At 40.7% G+C, this 23,791-nt stretch overlaps 1 protein-coding gene across 2 annotated transcripts; it reads left to right on the plus strand.

Annotated features, from left to right (window-relative positions):
• Positions 1 to 8,861: 8,861 nt before the first annotated feature.
• Positions 8,862 to 22,780, plus strand: LOC105034967 (gibberellin 20 oxidase 2). 2 transcript variants are annotated; one of them, XM_010910332.4, is made up of 3 exons: positions 8,862 to 9,430; positions 9,530 to 9,851; positions 22,204 to 22,780. In XM_010910332.4, the coding sequence occupies exons 1-3, from the start codon at positions 8,889 to 8,891 to the stop codon at positions 22,468 to 22,470; spliced, it is 1,131 nt and encodes a 376-aa protein (XP_010908634.3). In that variant the 5' UTR covers positions 8,862 to 8,888; the 3' UTR covers positions 22,471 to 22,780. The 2 variants fall into 2 exon arrangements, with proteins under 2 accessions (XP_010908634.3, XP_073118353.1); XM_073262252.1 differs by lacking the exon at positions 22,204 to 22,780 and adding an exon at positions 11,439 to 11,799.
• The last annotated feature ends 1,011 nt before the right edge of the window (positions 22,781 to 23,791 follow it).

Consider the following 23,791-nt stretch of genomic DNA (forward strand, 5'->3'; position numbering starts at 1 on the left):
GACTCCTTTGGCATGCCTGACGATGTTGAAAGGCACAAAACTAGTTGTGCCATTTTCAATGCTCGGGTGAGGATGGAGCCTCAGTCACTGATCATGTACTGTACATGATCGAAATGATTGAGCACCTAAGTAAACTGGGCTTTCCCTTGCACGAGCAGCTCGGTAAGGATGCGATCCTTAATTCATTGCCCAAGTCCTTCCTCCCCTTCCTTACTCATTTTTGGATGACAAAGCCTGCAGTGAACTACCACGACTTGTTGGGGTTGCTGCAGAACTTTGAGAAGGATCACTAGCTCCATAAGGAGTCGGTGAATGTTGTGGGAGGGTCTTTTCTGATCGTGACCCTTTAAGAAAGGAAGAAGAAGAACAAGAAGAACAAGAACAAGAAGGTGCAGCTGCATGCTGGGACGTCTGCACAGGGTCAGACCAAGAAGCGCAAGCCCGACCAGAGTCAGGTGGAGTGCTACTTTTGCAAGAAGCAAGGGCACTGGAAGAGGAACTGTCTCTATACATTGCCTCCCTGGACCCGAACAAACCGAAGAAGAAGCAAGGTACTTATATGATAACACCTTACAACTTTTTCATTTGTGATACTACTGTCTGGGTATTGGATACCGAAAGTCCTTATCATATTTGTAATTCGATGCAGGTCTACAGGTCAGTAGGAGATTTGATGAAGGCGATAGATTCCTGAACGTGGAGATGAAAGCAAAGTTCCAGTTCTAGCATTAGGAATCATGAACCTTGTAATCAATTCTCGAAACGTAATTCTGAGTGAATATCACTATTGTCCAAGCTTTTTATTAAATATTATTTTTGTAGGCCTTTTGGCCATGAACGGTTATCAATTTTTAATAAAAGAAAATATTTGCAATATCATTTTGAATGGTGTTACAATGTTTGTTGGATAACTTAATAATGAAATTTACTTTCTATCACAACCTGTTAATGTGGTTCAAATCTCTGGAAATGCTCTAGAATAGATAATGTGTCAGAAGTCTACCTTTGGCACTGTAGGCTAGGTCATATCAATAAGAATAGGATAAACAGATTGGCTCAAGAAGGAATTCTTGAAGTAGGTGATTGTGAATCACTTCCAACCTGTGAGTCCTGTCTTCTTAGTAAATAATCAAATCACCTTTTACTGGAAAAGATGAGCGAGCCAGTGAACTCTTGGGTCTGGTACATTCTGATGTATGTGGACCCATGAGCTCAAGTGCAAAAGGTGGATATTTCTACTTCATAACCTTCACAGACGACCTATCGAGGTATGGGTATGTCTATTTAATGAAGCATAAATCGAAGTCATTTGAAATGTTCAAACTATTCCGAAATGAGGTAGAAAAATAAACTGAGAAGTGTATTAAAACTCTTCGATCTAATCGAAGAGGTGAATATCTTTCCAATGATTTTCTGACATATCTTGGGGAGAATGGGATTCTCTCTTAGTGGACTCCTCCTGGAACACCATAACATAATGGTGTATCTGAAAGGAGGAATCGGACCTTGTTGGACATGATTCGATCCATGATGGGGTTTGCTGGTCTGCCGATCTTCCTCTGAGGATATGCGCTCGAATCGGCTTGTTACCTTCTAAATAGAGTTTCGAAAAATCTATAACCAAAATGCCATATGAGATATGGATAGGACGTAAGCCAGTACTCTCTCACCTTAGGGTTTGGAGGTGTCTGGTTTATGTTAAACGTTTAATTACGGACAAGCTTGGACCTAGGTCTGACAAGTGTAATTTTATAGGGTACCCAAAGAAACCAAAGGGTATTACTTCTACCTAGCTGATGAGCAAAAAGTATTTGTCAGCCTTAAGACAATCTTTTTGAAAAAGAAGTTCCTTGGTGAAGGGACTGTTGCCTCTAAGGTCGAACTTGACGAAGTTCGGTAGATGAAAAAATCGACACAAGTTGCTGAACCTAAATCGGATTTGGTTAGATCAGATCCGGAGCCTATTGTTCAAGCACCCTTAAGGCGATATGGTAGAGTACCACGTCAACCGGATAGATACTATGGTTTTTTGGTCCGGGACGACAATCCTATCAAACTTGATGAAAATGATGAGGATTCGATCACCTACATAGATGCAATGCAGAGACCCAACTCTGAGAAATGGCTAGAGGCCATGAAATTCGAAATGGAGTCCATGAAGGTCAACGATGTGTGGACATTGGTTGACCCACCCGAAGGAGTAAAACCCATAGGGTGTAAGTGGGTCCTCAAGAGGAAGAGAGGCACAGACAGAAAGGTGGAAACCTATAAAGTCCATCTGGTTGCCAAGGGATATCGTCAACGTTATGGTATAGACTATGACGAGATGTTTTCTCCTGTGGCAATGCTCAAATCTATTCAGTTTATGCTTGCGATAGCTGCCCATCTAAACTATGAAATCTGGCAGATAGATGTGAAGACAGCTTTCCTAAATGGAGAGCTGGATGAAGAGGTGTATATGATACAATCTGAAGGATTCACATCCACAAATGAGTCTAAGGTGTGCAGGCTACAGAAGTCCATTTATGGACTTAAGAAGGCATCACGGAGTTGGAACATACGTTTTGATAAGACGATCAAGACGTATGACTTCGTTAAGAATGGAGAAGAGCCATGCATTTATAAGTGGGCTAATGGTCCAGTAGTAGTATTTCTTGTATTGCATGTGGATGATATTCTCTTAATCGGGAATGATGTCCCTGCATTACAGGGAATAAAGATTTGGCTGTCGTCACAGTTCTCCATGAAGGATCTGGGAGAAGCTTCCTACATCCTAGGGATGAGGATCTATAGGGATAGATCTAAAAGGTTACTTGGTTTATCTCAATCTACGTACATTAATACTATGCTGAAGAGGTTCAGCATGGAGAATTTCAAGAAAGGCTATCTTCCGATAGGCCATAAAATTTTTTTCTCAAAGAGGGATTGTCTGACAACACCTCAAGAGAGAGAGCGTATGGGTAGGATTCTATATGCTTCGGCAGTGGGATCTATCATGTACGCCATGACATGTACACAACCAGATGTGGCATACTTACTAGGGATAGTGAGTAGATACCAATCTGATCCAGGGGAGAATCACTGAAAGGTTGTTAAAACCATCCTGAAGTATTTAAGAAATACTAAGGACCAGTGGCTTGTTTATGATGAATCGGACTTGAGACTTATAGGGTTTACAGACTCTAGTTTTCAGTCTGATCACGATGACAGCAAAAGTATGTTGGAATTTATTTTTACTCTTAATGGTGGGGCTATCTGCTGAAAAAGTTTCAAGCAGCACACAGTGGCTGATTCAGTTTGCGAGGCAGAGTATGTCACCGCATCAGATGCTGCCAAAGAAGCGGTGTGGCTGAGAAAATTCATCACCGAGCTCGGAGTAGCACCCTCCCTTGTTGGTCCAGTTTTGCTCTACTGTGATAGCTCTGGAGCCATTGCTCAGACGAACGAACCAAAAGCACACCAGCGGACGAAGCATATTCTGCGCCGCTACCATCTCATCTGAAAAATTATGGATCAAGGTGACGTCGATCTTCAGAAGATCAACGGAAAGGAGAACCTGACTAACCCATTCACTAAAACCATTGCGGTGAAAGAGTTCGACAACTACAAGTCGAAGATGGGTATTAGATACTGCACCGATTGGCTTTAGGCCAAGTGGGAGATTGTTGGGAATAGTGTCCCAAAGCCAATCATCAGTCTGTTGATGGTTGTGCTCATTTTTGTATTTGTACATGAATTATGAATTAATAAAAAATTATTTTGATATTTTTCATCACAAAATATTTCATCTTCTAATGAACTCCTATGTTGTGGTGAAGTCCTTAGGACTATTTAGACTCGACAAAGGAGGATTTATCGTTTAGTCCTTAAATCTGTTTGCGACCAAATGATACGTTGTTACCAAGGACGACAACGTTTATCAAGCATAGATCACTGTGTGCCATATAGGTTGGTTGTCCTCTTAACCAATGAGTGTGGAGACACTGGTATGGCATATAGGTGAGATGTAAGGGTACATCTGCACTGAACGTGACCGACTCCGGAGCTATTTCTGCTGTCAAGATTTACTCCGATGGAATATGGGTATAAATATCCCTCTAACCTGAGACCGCCACGGTGACTTGCAAGCAACTCACTACACTTAGGCACTGGACTACCTGAATTTTTAATTTAGTGACGGAAGGCTGCTGGGTGTAGTCAAGTACTTGACTTGTCGGTGCGTGTGTCAAGATGGGATCCACCACTCCAGTTTAGGAGCTGTGTACAGTCATGTTTCAATTTAGCAAAACCTTGGCCAGGGTAGTCCTTGTGAGGAGTCACAGGACTGTTTGAGTTGAGCACGATTCGGATGATCTGATCAGGGTTGACAGTTTAACCCTGAGTCGTCCTAAACACAGGGGTCAAAAGGATTAATTATACAGTAACCATATTCATGTAGGTTCTGAGTATTGCAATTGCGACTCTTCGACCTATCCGGACGTCGGGTACCATTGCTAGATGGTCACTTCGATTAGTACAGAAATTGGTTCCTGTGCTATCGACTTAGGTTCGAACCTGCGGGATCACACATATTAGAGGTTCCTATCTGATCTAATGGCTGATGTAGAATCCTACATATTTGAGACTCAGTGATCGAGAATCAGGATTCTCTGATCACAAGTTGCACACATTATGGGTACCGGGGTCAAGAGTCCCACTGGTTGGGACTTTTCGATCAGGGTTACATATCGATGAATTCTGATATCCGATTGCCCATCGGATTTGGACTCAGTATTTATGAGAGGTTTAATTAGTGATTTGATCACTAATTAACTCAATTTGATTGAGTAATTATTTTTGGATCAAGTCCAATTGAATTGGATTCAGTTGGATTTGACCCGATTAGGTTAAGAGTTGACCTAATCGTCGAGATGGTTTGGTCCCTGATTTGATCAGGGGTTGGGCTTAATCAATTTCTGATTTGATTAGAATTTTATTGAGCCTAATTAAGACTAATTTAGTTGGGTTTAAATTAGTCTAATTGGACCTAACTTATTTGGTTCAATTAGGTTTGTTTAAATAATTAAACCACCTTGACCCAATCTCCATGCGCCACCTCTCTTCCATTGCACCCATTTGAATTCATGAGAAGGAACTTCTCATGAATTTTTCCTCACGCCAAGCCCTCTCCACGCCCCACTTTAATGTGTCAAATGAATGGATAAGGATGATTGGTTGGCCATTCAAATTCAAAATAAAGTTTGAATTTGAATGGGCAATCAATCTTTGCATCTTATCCCTTTTTTTACGCCTCATTTATTATATGAGAAAAGGTTTCTCATGAAATCACTCCATGCATAATTTAAGCCACGCCTCATGCCTTTAGTGGATAAGGGATGAGTTGGTATCCATTTGAATTCAAATTTGATTTGAATTCAAATGCGCAATTACTCATCTTTATCCTTTCTTTTGGATAAGACGTTTGACGTTGTTATAAAAGGAGGTGAAGAGTGGGGCGTGTAAGAAGAAGATTTTTGGAGAAAAATTCTGGGGTGTGGGGAAGTCTTGTGCGTGAGAAGGAAGTCCATATCCTTCCAAGAGAAAGAGAAAGAAAAGTAGGTGCAAGGTTTTCGATGAATTTCCTAGAGTTTTAACTTGGGGTTCGGGAAGTGAGAAAATGAGCTACGAATGTCGTGAGCCCACAAAATTTCAAAAAGATTTTCAACATCCTCTCAAGCATGTCTGTTGATAATCTGGAGCATCCGAAGAATCGACAGACATCGATCGAAGAAGTTCGATCAGCATCGACCGTCAAAAGGGCTCTACAACGAGCTAGCACTCGTGAGGAGTTGATCAGATCGAAAACTTTATGTGGATGATCCGCAGAGGTCAGACATGCTGTGTGGCTGCATCGTGATGATCAGACTCTCCTAACGATGATCAGATTATGGCGATCTACTATTCGCACAAAGGTATTGTATTCTGAACACATTACAGTAAAGTGTTTACTGTTCGAATTTGAATTTTAAATTTAAATGAATGCATGCTATATATTATATTTAGATCCTAGTATAGGATAAATTTATGTTAATTAATTAAATTAATTAATATTTTTTCGCTATAAAATTTTAATTTTGAAAAAAAATTAAAATTACCATTTTACCCCTGCACTGAATTTTTTTCACAGAAGATAGATTTTAAATTTTAAAATTATATCATATTCAAAAAAAATAAAAAAATTATAACTCTTTTTTTCATTGCTAATAATTTTAATAATTTTTTTTTATTTTTTGTAATGGCAGATACCATCACATACTATTGCTAATACTCTTTTTATCGTCATTAATAATTTTATAAATAAAAAATTTTTCTTTTATTTTTTGCAACGATAAATTCTATCGCTAATAGTGTCGTCGCTAATGATTATTAGCAACGGCCTTACCATCTCTAGTATGATTTTCGTCGTCACTAAAACTACTATTAGTGATGGCAAAAATACCGTTGTTAATAGCCATTAGTAAACTAATTATTCATGATAGAAAAATTGCCATTAATAATGCCGTCGCTAATATCTCCTATTAGCAACGGCAAAAATACCGTCGCTAATACCTTAATTTTTTATAGTCGATCCTTCGATTAAAAGTAATTTAAGAATTAATCATCAATGACACATACATGCATCAAATTCTCAACTCTTGAGAATATGTATTATCATCTTATTAATTCTCTAGACAATTCATAGACATATACACTATATGAATGAAATTATCTATCCTAATTAATTAGATCAAGTATAAAATTATGTCCTAAAAAAAATTAATGTGTCAGTCTGATTGACTTCTAGGACATATATCTAACAGATATATCTACCACTAGGATTGTACTTATTTATCTCTGATCAATACTGTGATGATGACCTTACATACTTCGTCACAAGTCTCTCCTGGCACGTGTCTTTGGCATGGATGACATATCCCCCCCCACAACAAAAATAAAAACATAAAAATAAGAATAATTACATGAAAAAATTAACCTTCCTGTAAAAAGAAAAAAATAGTCATTATTGAAGCCTTGTTCCACAAGATGAGAAAATAAATAAAATTTAAATATAAGATGGAGTATTTCTCAATTATAGGTTCTCTCACATACACAAAATTTTTTCTGTGGACAAATAAACACTAAATTGTCATCACTCATAACCTCTAGATACGGGGATAAATGTCTCTTTTTTTATGTGTGTGTATGTATGTATGTATATATATGAATAGGGTAAAGATAAAATACTAGTTCTATTAGTATTTGGTCTCGATGCTACTAATTAATTAAAATCAAAAAAATAATATATAAAATAAAAATAAAAATAATTAATAATGACCTATGAATCAAGTGGATACAAAATTGACATTCTTAAATGATATGATCCCATTCTTTGATTTATTTATTGCATAAAGGTATTTAAATCAATTATATGCTGATTTATATTTGTTTTAAGATGTTAGATATAGATCAACAGTATATAATTTCGAAAGTACATGATGAACAGCATAATTTGGCTTCTTTTTTTTTCTGATAGTAACAGCATAATTTGGCTTACAAACCATACTAGAACTATTTTTTGCTATATCAACCATGTACATTGATGACAGACCTCTAAAATAATGACTTTAAGTCGTCATTTTTATTTTAAAAGACTACCATTTTGTACCCAAAAAATGTTATCATTCAATGGGCAGGGGGAAATATCATTCAAGGTGGGCCAGTTGAACCTTCGAGGGCAAAAGACTTGAGAAAAGACATTTCTAACTTTCAGTGCCAACCACAGGACACAAGACACGCCATAACAATCGGTATAAGTTCAAATCCTCTACAACCTTATAAGAAAATAAATTGATTTTTTCTATCAAAGTAATAATTTTTTTGTAAGTATATTCTTACAAATTTATTGTTTACATATGTACCATAATGATTTTTTTTTTTTATATCTCTATCTTACGGTAAGCATACTATCTGACACCATAAAAAAATAAATATTTAAAATTAAAATAACTGAAATACCTTTAGCTCAATAAATATAAATGTGTCAAAAAAAAATAATTTATAAGATATGGTTGCAAATAATAAACTTATGGCGCGCGTGCGTGCGCACGCGTATATATATATATATATATATATATATATATATATATGCAATCTTAAATATTTGCCGGGATATATATGCAAGAAAATCTAATAAAGAATAAGATTTATATTCATAGGCCATGCAATTTATCATCCCACTCAACATTGATCGGAAATGGTTTCAAATTAAAGGATCATCCCACTCTACTATTTCAACCCATGAGAAATCCACTATTTCTCAATTTGTAACTCTTTCCTTCAACCAAGTTAAATGGCACTTTTTACTTGATTAAAAGAATGATAGCTGATCTCCCGATTTATCTTTTTATCTTTCCCCCTTTTATCTGCAATGAACCATAAAAACTGCAGTATGAATTGGATGTTAGCCAGGAATTGCATCTTACTCTCACCAGTTACAGTCCTGCAACTTGGGCTGCTGATGATATCCTACGGAAACAAGAGAACATGCCTAACCGTATGATGATGGTGAATGTTAAAACAAGCATCCCTTGTTCCAACTGTCAGTAACCTAACAAAAGATTCCAACAGTACTACTTCGACCTTACCAATGGGCGGCCTTGGTCTTATCCTCTAACGCTCTCCCCACAACTTACTTCTCTATCTAGCTATAGTCCATGCACCAAGGGCCCTTTACCCTCCTTGTTTCAACTCTTTCTTTGTCCTTTTGTTGCCTTACCCGCTTTACAAGTAACCCCTCTCGAGCCTAAAATCCTTATCGTTCATCTTCTCCCTTCTTCCTCCCCCACACTTCCTCCACTATAGTTCTCCAAATGAACTCAAGTCCCACCTCCATCCTCCTCTGCCCTCCAATAGACATAAAGAAAGATACCAATACTGGCGGCGTGGTCTTCGACTCCTCTTTGCTGCGAGAACAAACCAAGATTCCGAGGGAGTTCATATGGCCTCTAAGTGAAAGGCCGAGCACTCCAAAAGAATTCAATGCGCCAGTGGTGGACCTCCAGGGTTTCTTTCAAGGCGACGAGGCTTCCACAATGCGAGCAGCCGAGCTCATCAGGACCATCTGCATGACCCACGGTTTCTTCCAAGTCACCAACCACCGCGTCGATGCGTCTCTCGCCCAGGACGCATTTGACTGCATGGATGAATTCTTTAGACTTCCTCTTAGCTGCAAGCTACGGGCGAAGAGGAAGCCAGGGAGCATGTGGGGTTATGCCGGGGCTCACTCCGACCGCTTCTCCTCCAAACTACCTTGGAAGGAGACCCTCTCCTTTGGCTACCATGAGGCTGGTCCTGAACACACGTTTGTGGACTACTTCACATCCATCCTAGGCAAAGATTTTGAGAGAATGGGGTAAGCCTTTAAGCTTTTACCTGGTGTTGCACCACCAACATGCCTTTAGTTTATGAGGTGGGTTGCTTGCTAACATGACAAACACTTGGGTTCATGTAGGTTGGTCTACCAAAGGTATTGCAAGGCAATGAAGGATTTGTCATTAGCCATCATGGAGATCCTGGCAATCAGCTTGGGAGTAGAACGATCATTCTACCGAGAATTCTTCAAGGACAATAGCTCTATAATGAGATGCAACTACTACCCGCCATGCCAAGAGCCGGAGCTCGCACTCGGGACCGGACCGCATTGCGACCCAACCTCGCTAACCGTTCTCCAACAAGACCAGGTTGGGGGGCTGGAGGTGTTCGCTGACGGAGAATGGCAGTCTGTCCGCCCGATACGTGACGCTCTCGCGATCAACATTGGCGACACGTTCATGGTATGCGTGCTGCCCATGCCTATAAACAAACTAATGCTAATCGTGTCACTTTTTAAGGGAAGGGGGTTGGTAATTAATAGTTTATCACTTCTTAAGAGAAGGGGGTTGGTAATTAATATAGTTTAATAGAATAGGAAGATCATGAAGCAAAAGGACAAGTCATTTAAATATTTAATTTAGGGTTAATTATTGGTTTCTTAACACGGAATCTTGTTTGGATTAGTGTCATTTTTTTTGTTTGGTAAGCTACAATTGTATCGTTACATGGGCAGATTATGTCCTATACTGCATGCACCAGTATGACCGTACACCACACCAATTAAATTGTCTCAATCCCACGGGCTGACTATAGAGACGAAAGCATGATGAATGGGGTCCATAAGGATGAAACAATCTGATTGGCATGATACATATGGTGGAGCATATAATTTTTCTATTATAAAGATCGAGTTAGGTGGAAAAGTTTAATTTTTTACTTTGACAACCATTTTTAAGCCCTAGACTTTCATATATCTATCGTATGACCATAAGAGTGAAAACAGCAGATTGGCTTGTCTGTTTTGTCGATATGCCTCCACAATTGTGAAGGCACATTATACTAAATATGCTGCATAGTGTACGAACCATCTTAATTTCGTCGGATCCAAGACACATGTTTCACAGGAGGCTTATGGCGCATCTTCAAACCAAACCACACCTGCCTTTTGTGATTTGTACCAACTCATATTTCACATTTATCATCTTTTAAGCAACAAATTTACGAAGGCAAGAAAATATATTGCACTTTTATGACAGGAAACAATTAAGATCTAGTCCTTGATTTTTTTTAGTTTCCAACATAATTACCATTGATCCTTGATCCAACGTTAGTATATAAAGTTATTCATATTTAATAGACAATTATAAATGGATAATGATGAATGTAAAATGGCCACCAAAATCAAATTTTGGTCAAAAATTTTTAATCAATAAAAATTAGTCACGAAATAACAGTAGATCCAAAGGTGAGAGACTACGTTTTTCTCCTCTCCAGACTGTGAACTGCTATTTCTTCTACCAATGATGTGGCAAGTGGCAAACTCATGAAGAATAGACTTTTCCATTGTTCAAGTTAATATATGCATCAAAAAATGCTATGAAAAGTAGTAACTAAATTAAAACTATTCTCCTAGATTTTGTGGTGGTAGCCAAGTTTCATCATCTAATTTTGCACCAAACAAACCACTACGAACTTTAATATATTATCAGGCCTCTTTGGCACTTATCGCAAGAGTTTAAAACTAAATGACATACACATAACTTTGATGTACATATAATGTTCAGGGTATCTGTTCTTTGGAGCACTACATATATGCATAGAAACATATACGCGCTACATTTTACACAAACACACACACACACGTGTGTGTAACATGTATGTAAGTATGTATGTATGTAGGTATCTACATATGTATGTTTATGTGTCTATAGTTTACGTTTTTTTTTTTTCTTCCTCCTTCGGTGGCATACGTCCATCATCATGCATTCACCAGCTTCCATTTTCCTATATATGCATTACCAATCAAGGATTTAAATGTACTTCACAAGGACACTCTCCGGGCCACCTGTTGGAGAACAATGCACCTTCACATGCATGAAACTGTTCGGATGTTTCAAGGGAGCAAACTGCCATGCACCACTGCATCTCCTGCGGGTTGCAGCGGACGTGACGTGCGTCAGCGTGCAAGCGTGGTGCACCATCTACCGCAACTCAAGCTAATAGTATACTGTGCCGCCGCCACGTTGCCATAAGTTTAATTTACAGAAACAGTTGGAAACAGGGTACAAACGTCCGTCCTGCACGTCCGTGCCACTGCATGACAAAGGTTAACGTGGCAAGCTTAAACAGCGGAAAGTAGGTATTGGGATCAATTTTCTACCGTCTGTCGTTAGCGATAAATACCTATAAAAACAGCATCTTCATAAATCAAAATTATATCTGATAAAAATTTTTCGATATTTAAGTCAGAGAAAAATTGATGAACAGTAGATTTAAAAATTGAAAATAGTAAAACTCTGACTCCAAAGTGCCTTATCCTTCTTGTTCACTTACCTCCTTTTTTATAGATAATTCTAATGTAATCGCCAAGCACGTGGTTTCATTTTTTATGATACTGAATTATCGGACTATAAATAGAGAATTAGTAGGTCGTTAATTCTCCTGAATAGCCATGACATGTAGTCAATAACCGTTCACAACGGTTATGGTATATTGAGCAGATTAATCGACCATATGTCGATAGAATCTATGAGTGACTATCGGCTAGTAGTTCAGTTATGCTGACGGTTCAAGTCGTCCGCTGTTGATTGGTAGTAGTCGCACATTAGTCGGTCCGCCAACCATAAGTCGGTGTGATTTGCTCAGTCGGTCAATGAAGAGTCGGAACCGTATGTTCAGCCGATACACAGTCGGAGTCATGGTGATCAAAATTGGGGATTGATTGGTTTACTCCAACAGTTGACCCCACTCCTAAGTCTAAGGTGAACTAACGTGTATATTGCCACATGGTTAGTCACGTTGGACGAAGGGAGTTATTTCCTGTCATATCGAACTCCGATTCTGCAGTCACTTTTTTTGGGATATGGGCAATCGGCCGCTTTGTCGTTTTGGCGAGTATAGAGTCATCTTTAAATTACCATGTTGACAGGATGATTCAATATCAGATGTCAGTATCAGACATCGTTTCAAAAAGGCGATTCGGCGTCGGACGATATGATTCTGACAACCAGATTTTTGCACGTGTCTGAATGTTATTGGGTCAGAGCTGTTCACATGGATAAGGGTGACGTGGCTCAATCTGGAGCAAGTGCGTCGAGCCGTCCAATCAATGGTCGGTCCAGATGTTGCCACATGTCGTCATTTGGTAAGTCTTCGATCCAATCGCCTTCATCTCGGCCGTTGGGGGATCCTATATATATAGGGTCGCTTCCAACCAAACTTTTACTTTTCATTTCATCTTTTCTGGTGCCGAGACTCTGTCGGAAGATCACCCCAGCGTCTGAGGACTTTGTTATTCTCACTTTTTTCAGGTCAAGTTTGTCTTTTCTTGAGTTCTTTCTTCTCTAGTCTTCGTTTCTTATGGCTAGGACCTCTCCTTCTCGGGATAGTCGATTGGAGAATCTAACGAACAAATTTCAATCGGATCCGAAGGTAGAGGCTTCTTCATTTTTGGAGCCGAATGTCGAGCGGCTCTAGGAGCAGTATTTTATACCAGAGCAATATCAACTTTTCGTCTCTAGAGTCGATGGTCGGGTGAATACCCCTCCTTCGGGCCAAGTGGCCTTTTATGTTGAAGATCTTCAGGCAGGTCTTCGATTTTCGATTCTGAAGTTTGTCCGAAATATTTTAGATTATTATGGTCTTTATCCTGCTCAGCTAGCACCTAACTCGATCCGGCTGATAATCAGTTTTATCTTGCTGTGTCGGTTATTGCCGACTGAACCTCATCCTTCCTTTTTCCATGCTTTCTTTGTCCTCCGACCTCATCCAAAGGCCAAAGGGTGGTGGTTCTTCAACTCTCGAAAAGGTCTTTCTTTTATTACCGATCTTCCATTCATGGCTGGAAGAATCAATTTTTTTTTACTTCTTCCTCTCTTCCTTGGGGTTTTCCTTCCCGTTGGGGCGATCAACGACAACAGTCGAGTAGAGATCGGCGATTGGGAGGACTTCCATCGGTTAAAGGACATGGTGGTTCTGCCATAGAAGGATCTTGTGACCGAACAGGCCTTTTACGACGTCGGTTTTAGTTTGGTCATCCATCTAGGTATAGTGTAGTCGGTCATTTCTTACTTTATTCTTCTTTTGCTTGTTAAGTCGTGTTGACTTTTGTTGTAATTGCAGCCATGCAGTCGAGGATGCGAGTGTCGAGTATCGATATTTGTCAACATGCTGCCAAGAAGAGGGCAGCATCTGAGGCTGGGCCTTCCTGACCATCGAAGAGGAATCAAGCTGCTGCTTTGATGCAGACTCGGGCTGCTTCAATGCCATCTCCAGCTATTGCTTCAATGCTGACTAAGGAACCTGATGCACCATCTGCATCGGTTCCTGAGCCAGTTCTGGCACTGTCGGCCTCGACAGTGCTTCCTGTCATACCGTCTGAAGAAAGGTCGGTGAGGGGAACTACCGAGGCAACATCGATAGTTCCACCAACTGAGGAGGTTCAGGCCGAGGTAGGAGGACTCGAACAATCTACAGCTGCACCAGTTGCTTTTTCAACTGGGGCTTCTTTGGCACAGTCGAGTTCAAGCTTCCCCTTACTTTCGAATGTGGGGCTATCGACAAGGGACTGGGGGAAAGCTTCGGTGACTTCGACGGAAGACGTAGCACCGGAGGGCCACACGGTTCACTTCGACATTCAAGTACCTCGAGATGAGTCAGCCTTGGCCAATTCGACATTGGTCAAGCGACTATTCCAAGCCGCCCTTCTTTCGATTGATCGGGAGAATCGGAGGAACCGAACGGTGGCTGAGATGTTCTCGTCCTTTTACCCGATGATACTCGGGGTAAGTTTTTTCTCTTCTTCTTTTTTTTTTAACCCGACTTATCTTCTATCTATAGTTGATCCACGACATGTTCAATTTGGAAGCCGGCTATGTGAAGTTTGGCAATTTTCGTCGGTCATGGATGAATAAGGTGGCAGCCGCTGATGCTGAGAAGGCGGCTGCTCTCAAACAACTCAGGTCGGCAGCTGAGCGAGAAGCCAAGCTTCAAGAGGAGATTTCTCGGTTGATTGACAACCTAGCATCTTCTGGAGCCGAACTTGAGTCGGCTCGCAAGAATATTTTGACTCTTGAGTTACGGGTTAAGAGCAAGAAACACTCGATCCATCGGCTTCGACGGGAGTGAGACGGATGCATTATATAACTCAAAGCCGAACATGAACAACATCAGGCCAGCCTGGAAAGGTTGGCACTGGCCGAAGAGGAGTCATCTTCCGCACGAGCCGATGTTGACTTGGCGAAGGCAGAAGCGGAGTTGACAAGAGAGGCATTGAGTCGGGCAATCGAGGACTTCAGGGGTTCGGAAGAATTCAAAGAGGAGATCCTTGAAGATGTCTTTGCTTCGTACTGCATCGGGTATGAAGATGGTCGAGATGCGATCGAAAAATTATACCCGAACCTTGACTTGAGTAACATCATCCCTCCAAGGTTGGAAGATGGGATTACTGAAGATGAAGCCGCACCGACTCAAGATGGAACACCGACCGTGCTTGAAATTGTTCAAGTCACCGACTCTATACCAGAGCAAAGGAATAGAGATGGCAACGAGCCTTGATCGGTGTACTTTGCTTTCTCTTTTTGTAATCAAATATCTGTAATCGGACTTCGGTCCAATTTTGTAGTCTTTTTGATAATAAATGAAAAGGATTTTTCCTCTTAAGTTCAAACTTTTTGTTTCATTCATTTGCAATGTTAGGTCTGCATTGTCTACAATGTAAAGCAGCCACCGAACATTGATCGATGATCTAAATGTTCGATAGGACTTGTAGAATCATCCATTAGTCACGATCTTTTTGACATACTTAATAAAAGTTAGGATAACGATGGTAAGTCGAATATCCTGTACTCGACTCTTAATCGGATTTGTACATCAGATTATCTGATAATCGATGGCAAGCTGAATATCCTTTGACTAGTTATAACTAAGTCGGTATAATTCCAATCCGACTTTGATCGTATTGGCATTTTCGCTTAGTTAGAACTAAGTCGGTATATTAGTCTTTTGACTATGATCGACTTTTATAATGGAAAGCCGACATTGAATATCGAGATATAGTCAGTACTATGGTTTTTGCAGTGAAAGCCTGTATACTTGATGTCAGTTTTTACAGTAAAAAATCGCAGTTGGTATGATATAGTCGACATTGAGACAGTTGATTCTCTAGCTTTTACAGTGAAAGCCGACATGTAGTCAATAGTTGATAGACATCGACCAAGATTTGTGATTCTGAAATTTTGTATTGCATTTCAAACAATGTATATATAAGCAACTTCATTGGTAATACACCTTTAGATTGTCGGCATTCCATATTTGGAGAATTTCTGACCCTTCAAGAGTTTCTAGCCGATATACATCCAGTTTAAGTGTTTCGGATATTTTATAAGGTCCTTCCCAATTCGGAGACAGCTTTTCTTGATCCAAAGATTTTGAAATTTCTTCTTTTTTTAGGATCAAGTCTCCTGGTTGAAAGACCTTCGGCTTGACTCTTACATTATAATACCGGACTATCCTTTGCCAATATGCAGCCATCCGAACTTGAGCTTGCTGTTGGAGTTCTGGAAGGAGATCTAAGTCAGCTCTCCGACATTCAGAATTGCTCGACTTACTGTATTGTTCCATCCTTGTTGATGGCAGTCCGATTTCAAGTAGAATCATTGCTTCCATCTCATAAGCTAAATTAAAGGAGGATTCTCCAATCGGTATGCGAGGAGTTGTTCTATATGTCCATAAGATCGAATATAGCTCTTCCACCCAGAGATCTTTGGCTTCATTCAGTCGGATTTTAAGCTCGTACAAGATTGTTCGGTTGGTTACCTCCACCTCTCCATTTGATTATGGATGACCGACTGATATGAGTTTGTGTGTAATATTAAATTTCGCACAGAACTCTCTGAAATTCTGATTGTCGAATTGTCGACCATTGTTGGTGATGATGGTGTGTGGTAAATCGAATCTATAAATGATAAATTTTTGAATGAAGTCTTCCATCTTACTTTCAATGATTTATGTCAGAGGTTCAGCTTCTATCCATTTGGTGAAATAGTCGATGACGATCATTATGAACTTCTTCTGACCAGATATTGAGGAAAAAGGATCAAGTATGTCAATTCTCCATTGTGCGAAAAGCTTTAGTGCCACAATTGATGTCAGCTAACTAGCTGGTTGATGCTGTATATTTGCATATTTCTGACATGGTTCACACTTTCGGACAAGTTCAGCTACATCTTTCTTCATGGTGGACCAATAGTATCCTTGTCTTAGGACTTTATAAGCTAAAGACTTGCCCCTTAAGTGATTTTCACAAATTCTTCAGGCACTTCTCTAAGTGCATAGTCGGTATCTGTTGGTCCCAAGTATTTTAGTAAGGGAAGAGAGAATGACCTTTTGTAGAGATGACCATTCATTATTACATATTGAGAGGCCGTCCATCAGAGTCGTTTGGCTTCTGAAGAATCTTCAGGAAGAATCCCATCGATCAAGTACTAGACGATCGGATCCATCCAGCTTGGTTCAATGGTGAGCCGTAACACCTCCTCAACTTTGTCGATATTCGACTGTTCAAGACATTCAACGAATGTCCGATCCAGGGAGTTGAAAGTAGTAGTAGCCAGTTGGGAGAGTATGTTGGCCCGAGCATTTTGGTTCTCAAAATGTGAAAGATCTCGAAATATTTCAAGGTTGATATAAAATCTTTCACCTTCTGAAGGTACTTCATCATAATGGGATCTCGGGCCTCAAATTTATTCTTGACCTATCGAAATATTTTAAGATTGATATAAAATCTTTCACTTTCTGAAGGTACTTCATCACAATGGGGTCTCGGGCCTCAAATTCATCCTTGACCTGTCCAGCAATCAATTATGAGTCGGTAAAGGCCTTCAGATTGTCGATCTCAAATTTTTGGCTATCTTCAAACCAGCTAAGAGCGCTTCATATTCGGTTTAATTATTTGAGCTTTGAAGTTGAACCGAAGGACGTATTTAGTAACTACCTCCTAAAAATTTATGAGGATGAGGTTGGCTCCACTACCTTGCATATTAGATGCTCCATCGATGTGCAGCACCCATGCCGACCTTTGGTCGGGTTCGAGAGTCGTAGCCTGCCTTATTGTGTTGTTATCTGTATCCACTGATTTATTATCGAATATTGTACATTTGGCGATGAAGTCGGCTAAAATTTGCGCCTTCATGGATGGTCATGGGTGATATTGTATGTCGAATTCGTCAAGTTTTACTGCCTACTTCGCTATCCGACCTGACGTATCAAGTCGATGTAAGATCGCCTTCAGCAGTTGATCTGTCAAGACTACAATCAGATGTGCTTGGAAGTACGGATGAAATCATTGTGCCGATATGATTAGAGCATAGATCATTTCTCTACTCTTGAGTATCATACTTCGGCATTGTAAAGCATTTTACTAGTGTAGTAGATTGATCGATGGATTGGATTTTCATCTTTCTGGATAAGTATCAAACTAACTGCTTCTATGGAAGTCACCAAATAGAGATACAGTGTCTCTTCAACCTTCGATTTTGTAAGCAAAGGTGGAGAAGCAAGGTAGTTTTTCAACTCTTCGAAGGACTGTCAGCATTCATCCGACCATGAGAAATTTTTTGTTTATCGTAAGATTTTGAAGAATGGCAAATATCTCTCGACCGACCTAAAAATAAATCGACTGAGTGTGACGATCCTTCCGTTGAGTTGCTGTATCTTTCTTTGAGTTTGGGTGCTTCATGTCGATGGCCTTTATCTTTTCGGGATTAGCTTTGATTCCTCATTGTGAGATAAGAATCCAAGAATTTTTTAGAGGTTATCCCAAATGCACACTTAGTCAGGTTCAACTTCATCTGATGTCGTCAAAGTATGGCAAAGGCTTCCTCCAGATTTCGAACATGGTCTGTAGTTTGGAGACTCTTCACCAGCATATCATCCACATATACTTTCATATTTTATCCGATCTGCATCTTGAAGATTTTATTGACAAGCCGTTGGTAGGTAGCTCTGGTGTTTTTCAAACCGAAAGGCATTACTTTGTAGCAGTATATGTCTTTGTTGGTTACAAAGGCTATATACTCATCATCTTCTGGTGCCATCTAGATTTGATTATACCTGGTGAAGGCATCCATGAAACTCAAAAGTCAATGGCCTGAAGTCGTATCAACCAATTGATCAATCTTCGATACTGAAAAACTATCCTTCAGATAGGCTTCATTCAAATCTGTATAGTTGATGTAGATTCTTCACTTTCTATTGGCCTTTCTCACCATTACTATATTGGCAAGCCAATCGGGGTATGTGGCTTCTTTGATGAAATCCACTATAAGGAGCTTGTCGACTTCTTCATCAATGACCTTCTATCTTTCAGGGATAAAAGGCCGTTTTTCTGTCTTACCGACTTGACGTTCGGATTGATATTAAGTTGGTGAGTTATTACTTTTGAAGGAATCCTGAGCTTATCGGTAGCCGACCAAGCAAAAATATCGGTGTTTGCTCTGAGTAAATTTATAAACTGCTGCCACTCTGAATCAGGCAGTTATGATCCAATTTGGACCATTCTCTCAGGATCTTCTTTTAGCAGGATAGAGATCGGTTGTTCAACTGGTTCACCCCTCTCTTGATCCTCTCTTTGGTCCAATTTGTTGATAGGTAGAGAGTTTTCAGGTTTATTATTTTGGGTGGAGACAAGGAAGCAGCGTCGGGTAAGCTGTTGATCTCCACGCACCTCTCCGACTTCATTTCTCGTCAGAAATCAGACTAGTAGATGATATGTCGAAATAACTACTTTCAGAGCATTAAGTCCAGGTTATCCGAGTATGGCGTTATAAGTCGAAGGAACTCGAACTACCATGAATGTTATGGAGATAGTGCTCTATCGTGGTTTAGTTCCAGCAGTTAAGGGGAGAGAGATTTTTTCTTCCACTGTGACAGCATCTCCTGTGAAGCCAACCAATGGCATTGAGACACTTCTGAGTCAATCAGTCGGTAGTCATATTTGGAAGAAAGTCGAGTAAAAGAGAATATCAGTTGAACTTTCATTACCTACAAAGATTCTTTTTACATCAAAATTAGCTATTGTTACTGAAACAACAACAGTATCATCATGGGGAGTCTGAATTCTCTGAACATCCTCTTCCAAAAAAGTTATTACATTATTGAATCATCGTCTTTTCGTCGACTCTTCTTCGAAAGTTGCCCCCCAGGGTTGTCCGGAGATCATGTTGATCACCCCTACAGTCAACTGATTATTTATAGCTTCCTCCGTTTGCAGCTGAGGTCGTCGATCGGCAGGAGGTTGAGTCGGCGGATCTCTCCGATATTTTTTGAGGTAGCCTCATCGAATCAGGACCTCTATCTCATTCCTGAGTTGGATGTATTGTTTGGTATCGTGACCGTGATCACGATAAAATCGACAGTATTTTTTCGATCGCAGCTTCTCGATGGTGCTTTCATCGATGGAAGGTGTCGTAAATATTTTGCTCCTTCGATCTTCATGAGGATCTGCGCATGAGGAGCAGAAAGAGGAGTATAGGAGTCATACCTGCCGTAACTCGATTTTGAACTCCATCATCGAGGCGAAGCTTGCTTATTGGAAGGTGGCCGACTTGATTCGGCTGGAGCTCCTCCTTTCTTCTATTTCTTCTTCTTCTGACCCTTACCTTCTATCTGACGCTGATCAGAAGCTCCTTCATCTGCATGCATATACTTGTATACATGCTCCAGAAGTTCAGCATAAGTCCGTGAGAGAGTTTTATTCAAAGAATATGTGAACCGAGATCCCTTAAACCTTTTTTCATGGTCGATATAGCCATATTTTTATTAAGATCCCTGACCTCAAGTGTGGCCATGTTAAAACGAGCCACAAAATCTCTTAATATCTCAGTCTCTTCCTGCTTGATCGAGAAGAGACTATCAGAGATTCGTGGCGACTTTTGACTAGTGCTGAAGTGAGCCACGAAGGAATATTCGAGCTGTCCGAAGGAATATATGCTTCCCGACTGAAGTCCGGAGTACCAGACTTGAGCAGCTTTTCGAAGGGTTGCCAGAAAGTCAATGCACAAGAGGGCATCGATTGCCTCTCAAATCATCATGAGAGCCTTGTAGCTCTCAAGATGATCGATCGGGTCTGTGGAGCTGTCATATGGCTCCACTTGCGATATCTTGAACTGAGATAAAATTAGCTCGTCCAAGATGGGCTGGGAAAGAGGCTAGGCGGTGTGGAAGTCATAGTCATTAGAAGACTTCTGACCTTCCACTTGGAGCTGAGCGAGTCAGCAGTTGATTTTTTGGAACTTGCATTCGTAGTCATTGAACCATCGTTGTTGGAAAACTCCGGAGGTGGAACCTCCTGACGAGCTTGAAGGAGAAGTAGAAGGTGTTCGCGACCGTTTCTCCTTCCTAATGCTGTCGAGATGGGAAGGAGAGGGGGAACATCGCGAGCGATGGGTGGCACGACGAAGGTGCGAGAATGTCATTGTTCATCTCAACTGGAGAGCCGAGACGGTCGCTCCAGAGAAGAAGAAGGTGATCACTGCGGATGACGGTGGCTGTGCCTAGACGGCACCGACTGTGCCATCGGTTGCTCCATCGATGACTGCTGTTGCTAGGTTTATTGCTGTTGGAGGCTTTTGACTGCCTCCGTCAGAACGTTCATCTGCGGCACAAATACAGCGATTTGGATGTCCGTGGTAACCACAGGACGTGAGGAACTAGGCTCTGCTATCGGAGGAGGGGAGGAACTTCTTCTCGACAGGAAGAGTGCTTCACCGATCCGATTGCAGTAGAATGCTGGGCTCTAATTTTTGCCATGACGAGTGTGATCTTCCTCCTTCCTGGCGCGCCAATCTGTTGCGGCCAAATCTCTGTCGCCTACTGCTGGTGATGAGCACCTGCAAAAACAGCATCTTCACAGATTGGAGTTGTGTCCGGTGGGAACCCTCCGATGCTTAAGTCAGAGTAAGAATTGGTGAATAGTAGTTTTGAAAGTTGAAAGTAGCAGAGCACTGGCTCCAAAGTGTCTTATCCCTCTTGTTCACTTACCCCCCTTTTTATAGATAATTCTGATGTAACCGTCGAGCACGTGGTCCTGCTTTTTATGATGCTGAATTATCGGGTCATAAATGTGGATTTAGTGGGTCGTTAATTCTTCTGAATAGCCGTGATACATAGTTAATAACCGTTCACAATGATTATGATATGTTGAGCAAATTAACCGACCATATGTCGGTAGAATTTATGAGCGACTGTCGGCTAGTAGTTCAGTTATGCAGACGATTTAAGTCGTCCACATTTGATCGGTAGTAGTTGAATATTAGTCGGTCAACCGACCATAAGTCGGTGCGATTTGCTCGATCGATCGATGAAGAGTCAGAACTGCATGTTCAGCTGATGCATAGTCGGAATCATGGTGACCAAAGTCGAAGGTTGATTGGTTTACCCCAACAATAAGAATACCCCCATGAGAGAGGTCCAAATTGAATCAATTCCAAAAGACCTATACACTTAGTTAAGAAATGTAATAGTTACGTTTTCGAGTGGAATTATAGATAAATTAACAGTGTTGCTATGTTTAAATTTGATGTGTTACATTTGCAGGCGCTGTCGAATGGGCGGTACAAGAGCTGCCTGCATCGAGTGGTGGTGAATCGACGGTGGGAGCGGCGATCACTGGCCTTCTTCCTGTGCCCGAGGGAGGACCGGGTGGTGCGGCCCCCGCCAGGGGATCTCGGCGAACCGAGGTTGTACCCGGACTTCACATGGGGCGACCTCATGGCCTTCACCCAGCACCACTACCGGTCCGACATGCGGACCCTCCATGCATTCACCCGTTGGCTTCTAGCCTCCAAGAATCCATTAACCTAACGTCCTATTTTTCACTGGTTCTACGCCCATGGAGCTACGTGGCTTCATTCTTACTGCCTCCCTCCTTCACTAGATTATATGGACAAAAATAAGAACATGGTGCTGTTTCCTTGTGGAAATCCGAGGTGTTGACGTGTGGATGTAGTGGGGATAAGTCACGTGATGCCCTGCCCCACAACGACACAATTTTCTTTTGTCAGTTTCTGTTTCAACTTTGCGTGCGTATGCGTATGTATAGCATAGAATATTGCCAAATATGTGTTGGCTCTTAGATAGGTCTGGAAAACCTTCGTGCGACCCGTGTCCGAGTTGATCCTGCAAGCTAGAAATCTTGGTGCATGGTTCCATATAGTTCTCTGTTTGCCCAAAATGGAAAGTGGGATATATAAATTATATATGATCAAAATTCAGTTATTAGGCTGAGACTACAATCGACAGCAATACTGCATATATATGATCAAAAGTTCAGCTATTAGGCTTAGACTACATGCAGTCGACTGCAATACTATCATGCTGTGCGCCACATGGCTCATGTAGTTATTCTATACAGGTGGCCTTGATGGCAGCTGGCTGCCTGCAACCTAAGCCATGCCCTAAAGAAGTGAGATAAGATGTCTATATAAATCAAGACGTCCCTTTCGTATTTTCATCTGTTCATGGACTGCATTTGAAGTTTGGCTCAAATCAGCTGAATGTTCATCAGTAATAGACCTTGTCGACAACCTCTTAGTTTTTTCACATCGCGTTTATTTGCTGTTTTGAGATGTTGCATGTTAATATATGGAATGATTACTTTGTTAACAGAGCATTCTTTTGCTGAGAGCTCAAGGATGAACTCAAAATTTTCAGACATGACTTAATGGGTCATAATATTTGATGATTTCTGAGGATAAAGATTAGTTATGTATCAACAACTATTCCCTGAGTCAGATAAAATAGATGATACTCAGTTATGTATGTATGTAAGTTTGTATGTATGTACAAATGTATCTATAAGAATTAGATTACATACTTTATATTAATCCTTTAAAAGGAGTTAGTGATTTTAAAATAAATGATAGGCCGCCTACATTTTCTCTGATTGAAGATAGGCCATCTACATTCGAGACAAAAACCCTTAAATATGGTCTATATTGCCAAATTAAGAATATAGAAACCAAAGTTCATTTGTTTAGATGCTTCCTAATTGTTGGGTATAAAATACCCTAAGCCGAAGTTCTCAACGAGATTAACCCTCGCAAGTCTCCACCGACTTTCGGCTGCTGATGGCGAACTCCCATCGCTCCGCCCGGACTCCAACAGGAGCCGGGCTCCGTCCCCA

Source organism: Elaeis guineensis, chromosome 8 (assembly GCF_000442705.2).
Source record: "Elaeis guineensis isolate ETL-2024a chromosome 8, EG11, whole genome shotgun sequence".
Classification (NCBI taxonomy): Eukaryota; Viridiplantae; Streptophyta; class Magnoliopsida; order Arecales; family Arecaceae; genus Elaeis; species Elaeis guineensis.

What these genes read in the sequence shown, in the direction of transcription:
- LOC105034967 (XM_010910332.4), top strand. Translation starts at nt 8,889, where the DNA reads ATGAACTCAAGTCCCACCTCCATCCTCCTCTGCCCTCCAATAGACATA. An exon ending in AAAGATTTTGAGAGAATGGG is followed by an intron (nt 9,431 to 9,529) that starts GTAAGCCTTTAA and finishes GGGTTCATGTAG; the next exon opens with GTTGGTCTACCAAAGGTATT. An exon ending in ACATTGGCGACACGTTCATG is followed by an intron (nt 9,852 to 22,203) that starts GTATGCGTGCTG and finishes TTACATTTGCAG; the next exon opens with GCGCTGTCGAATGGGCGGTA.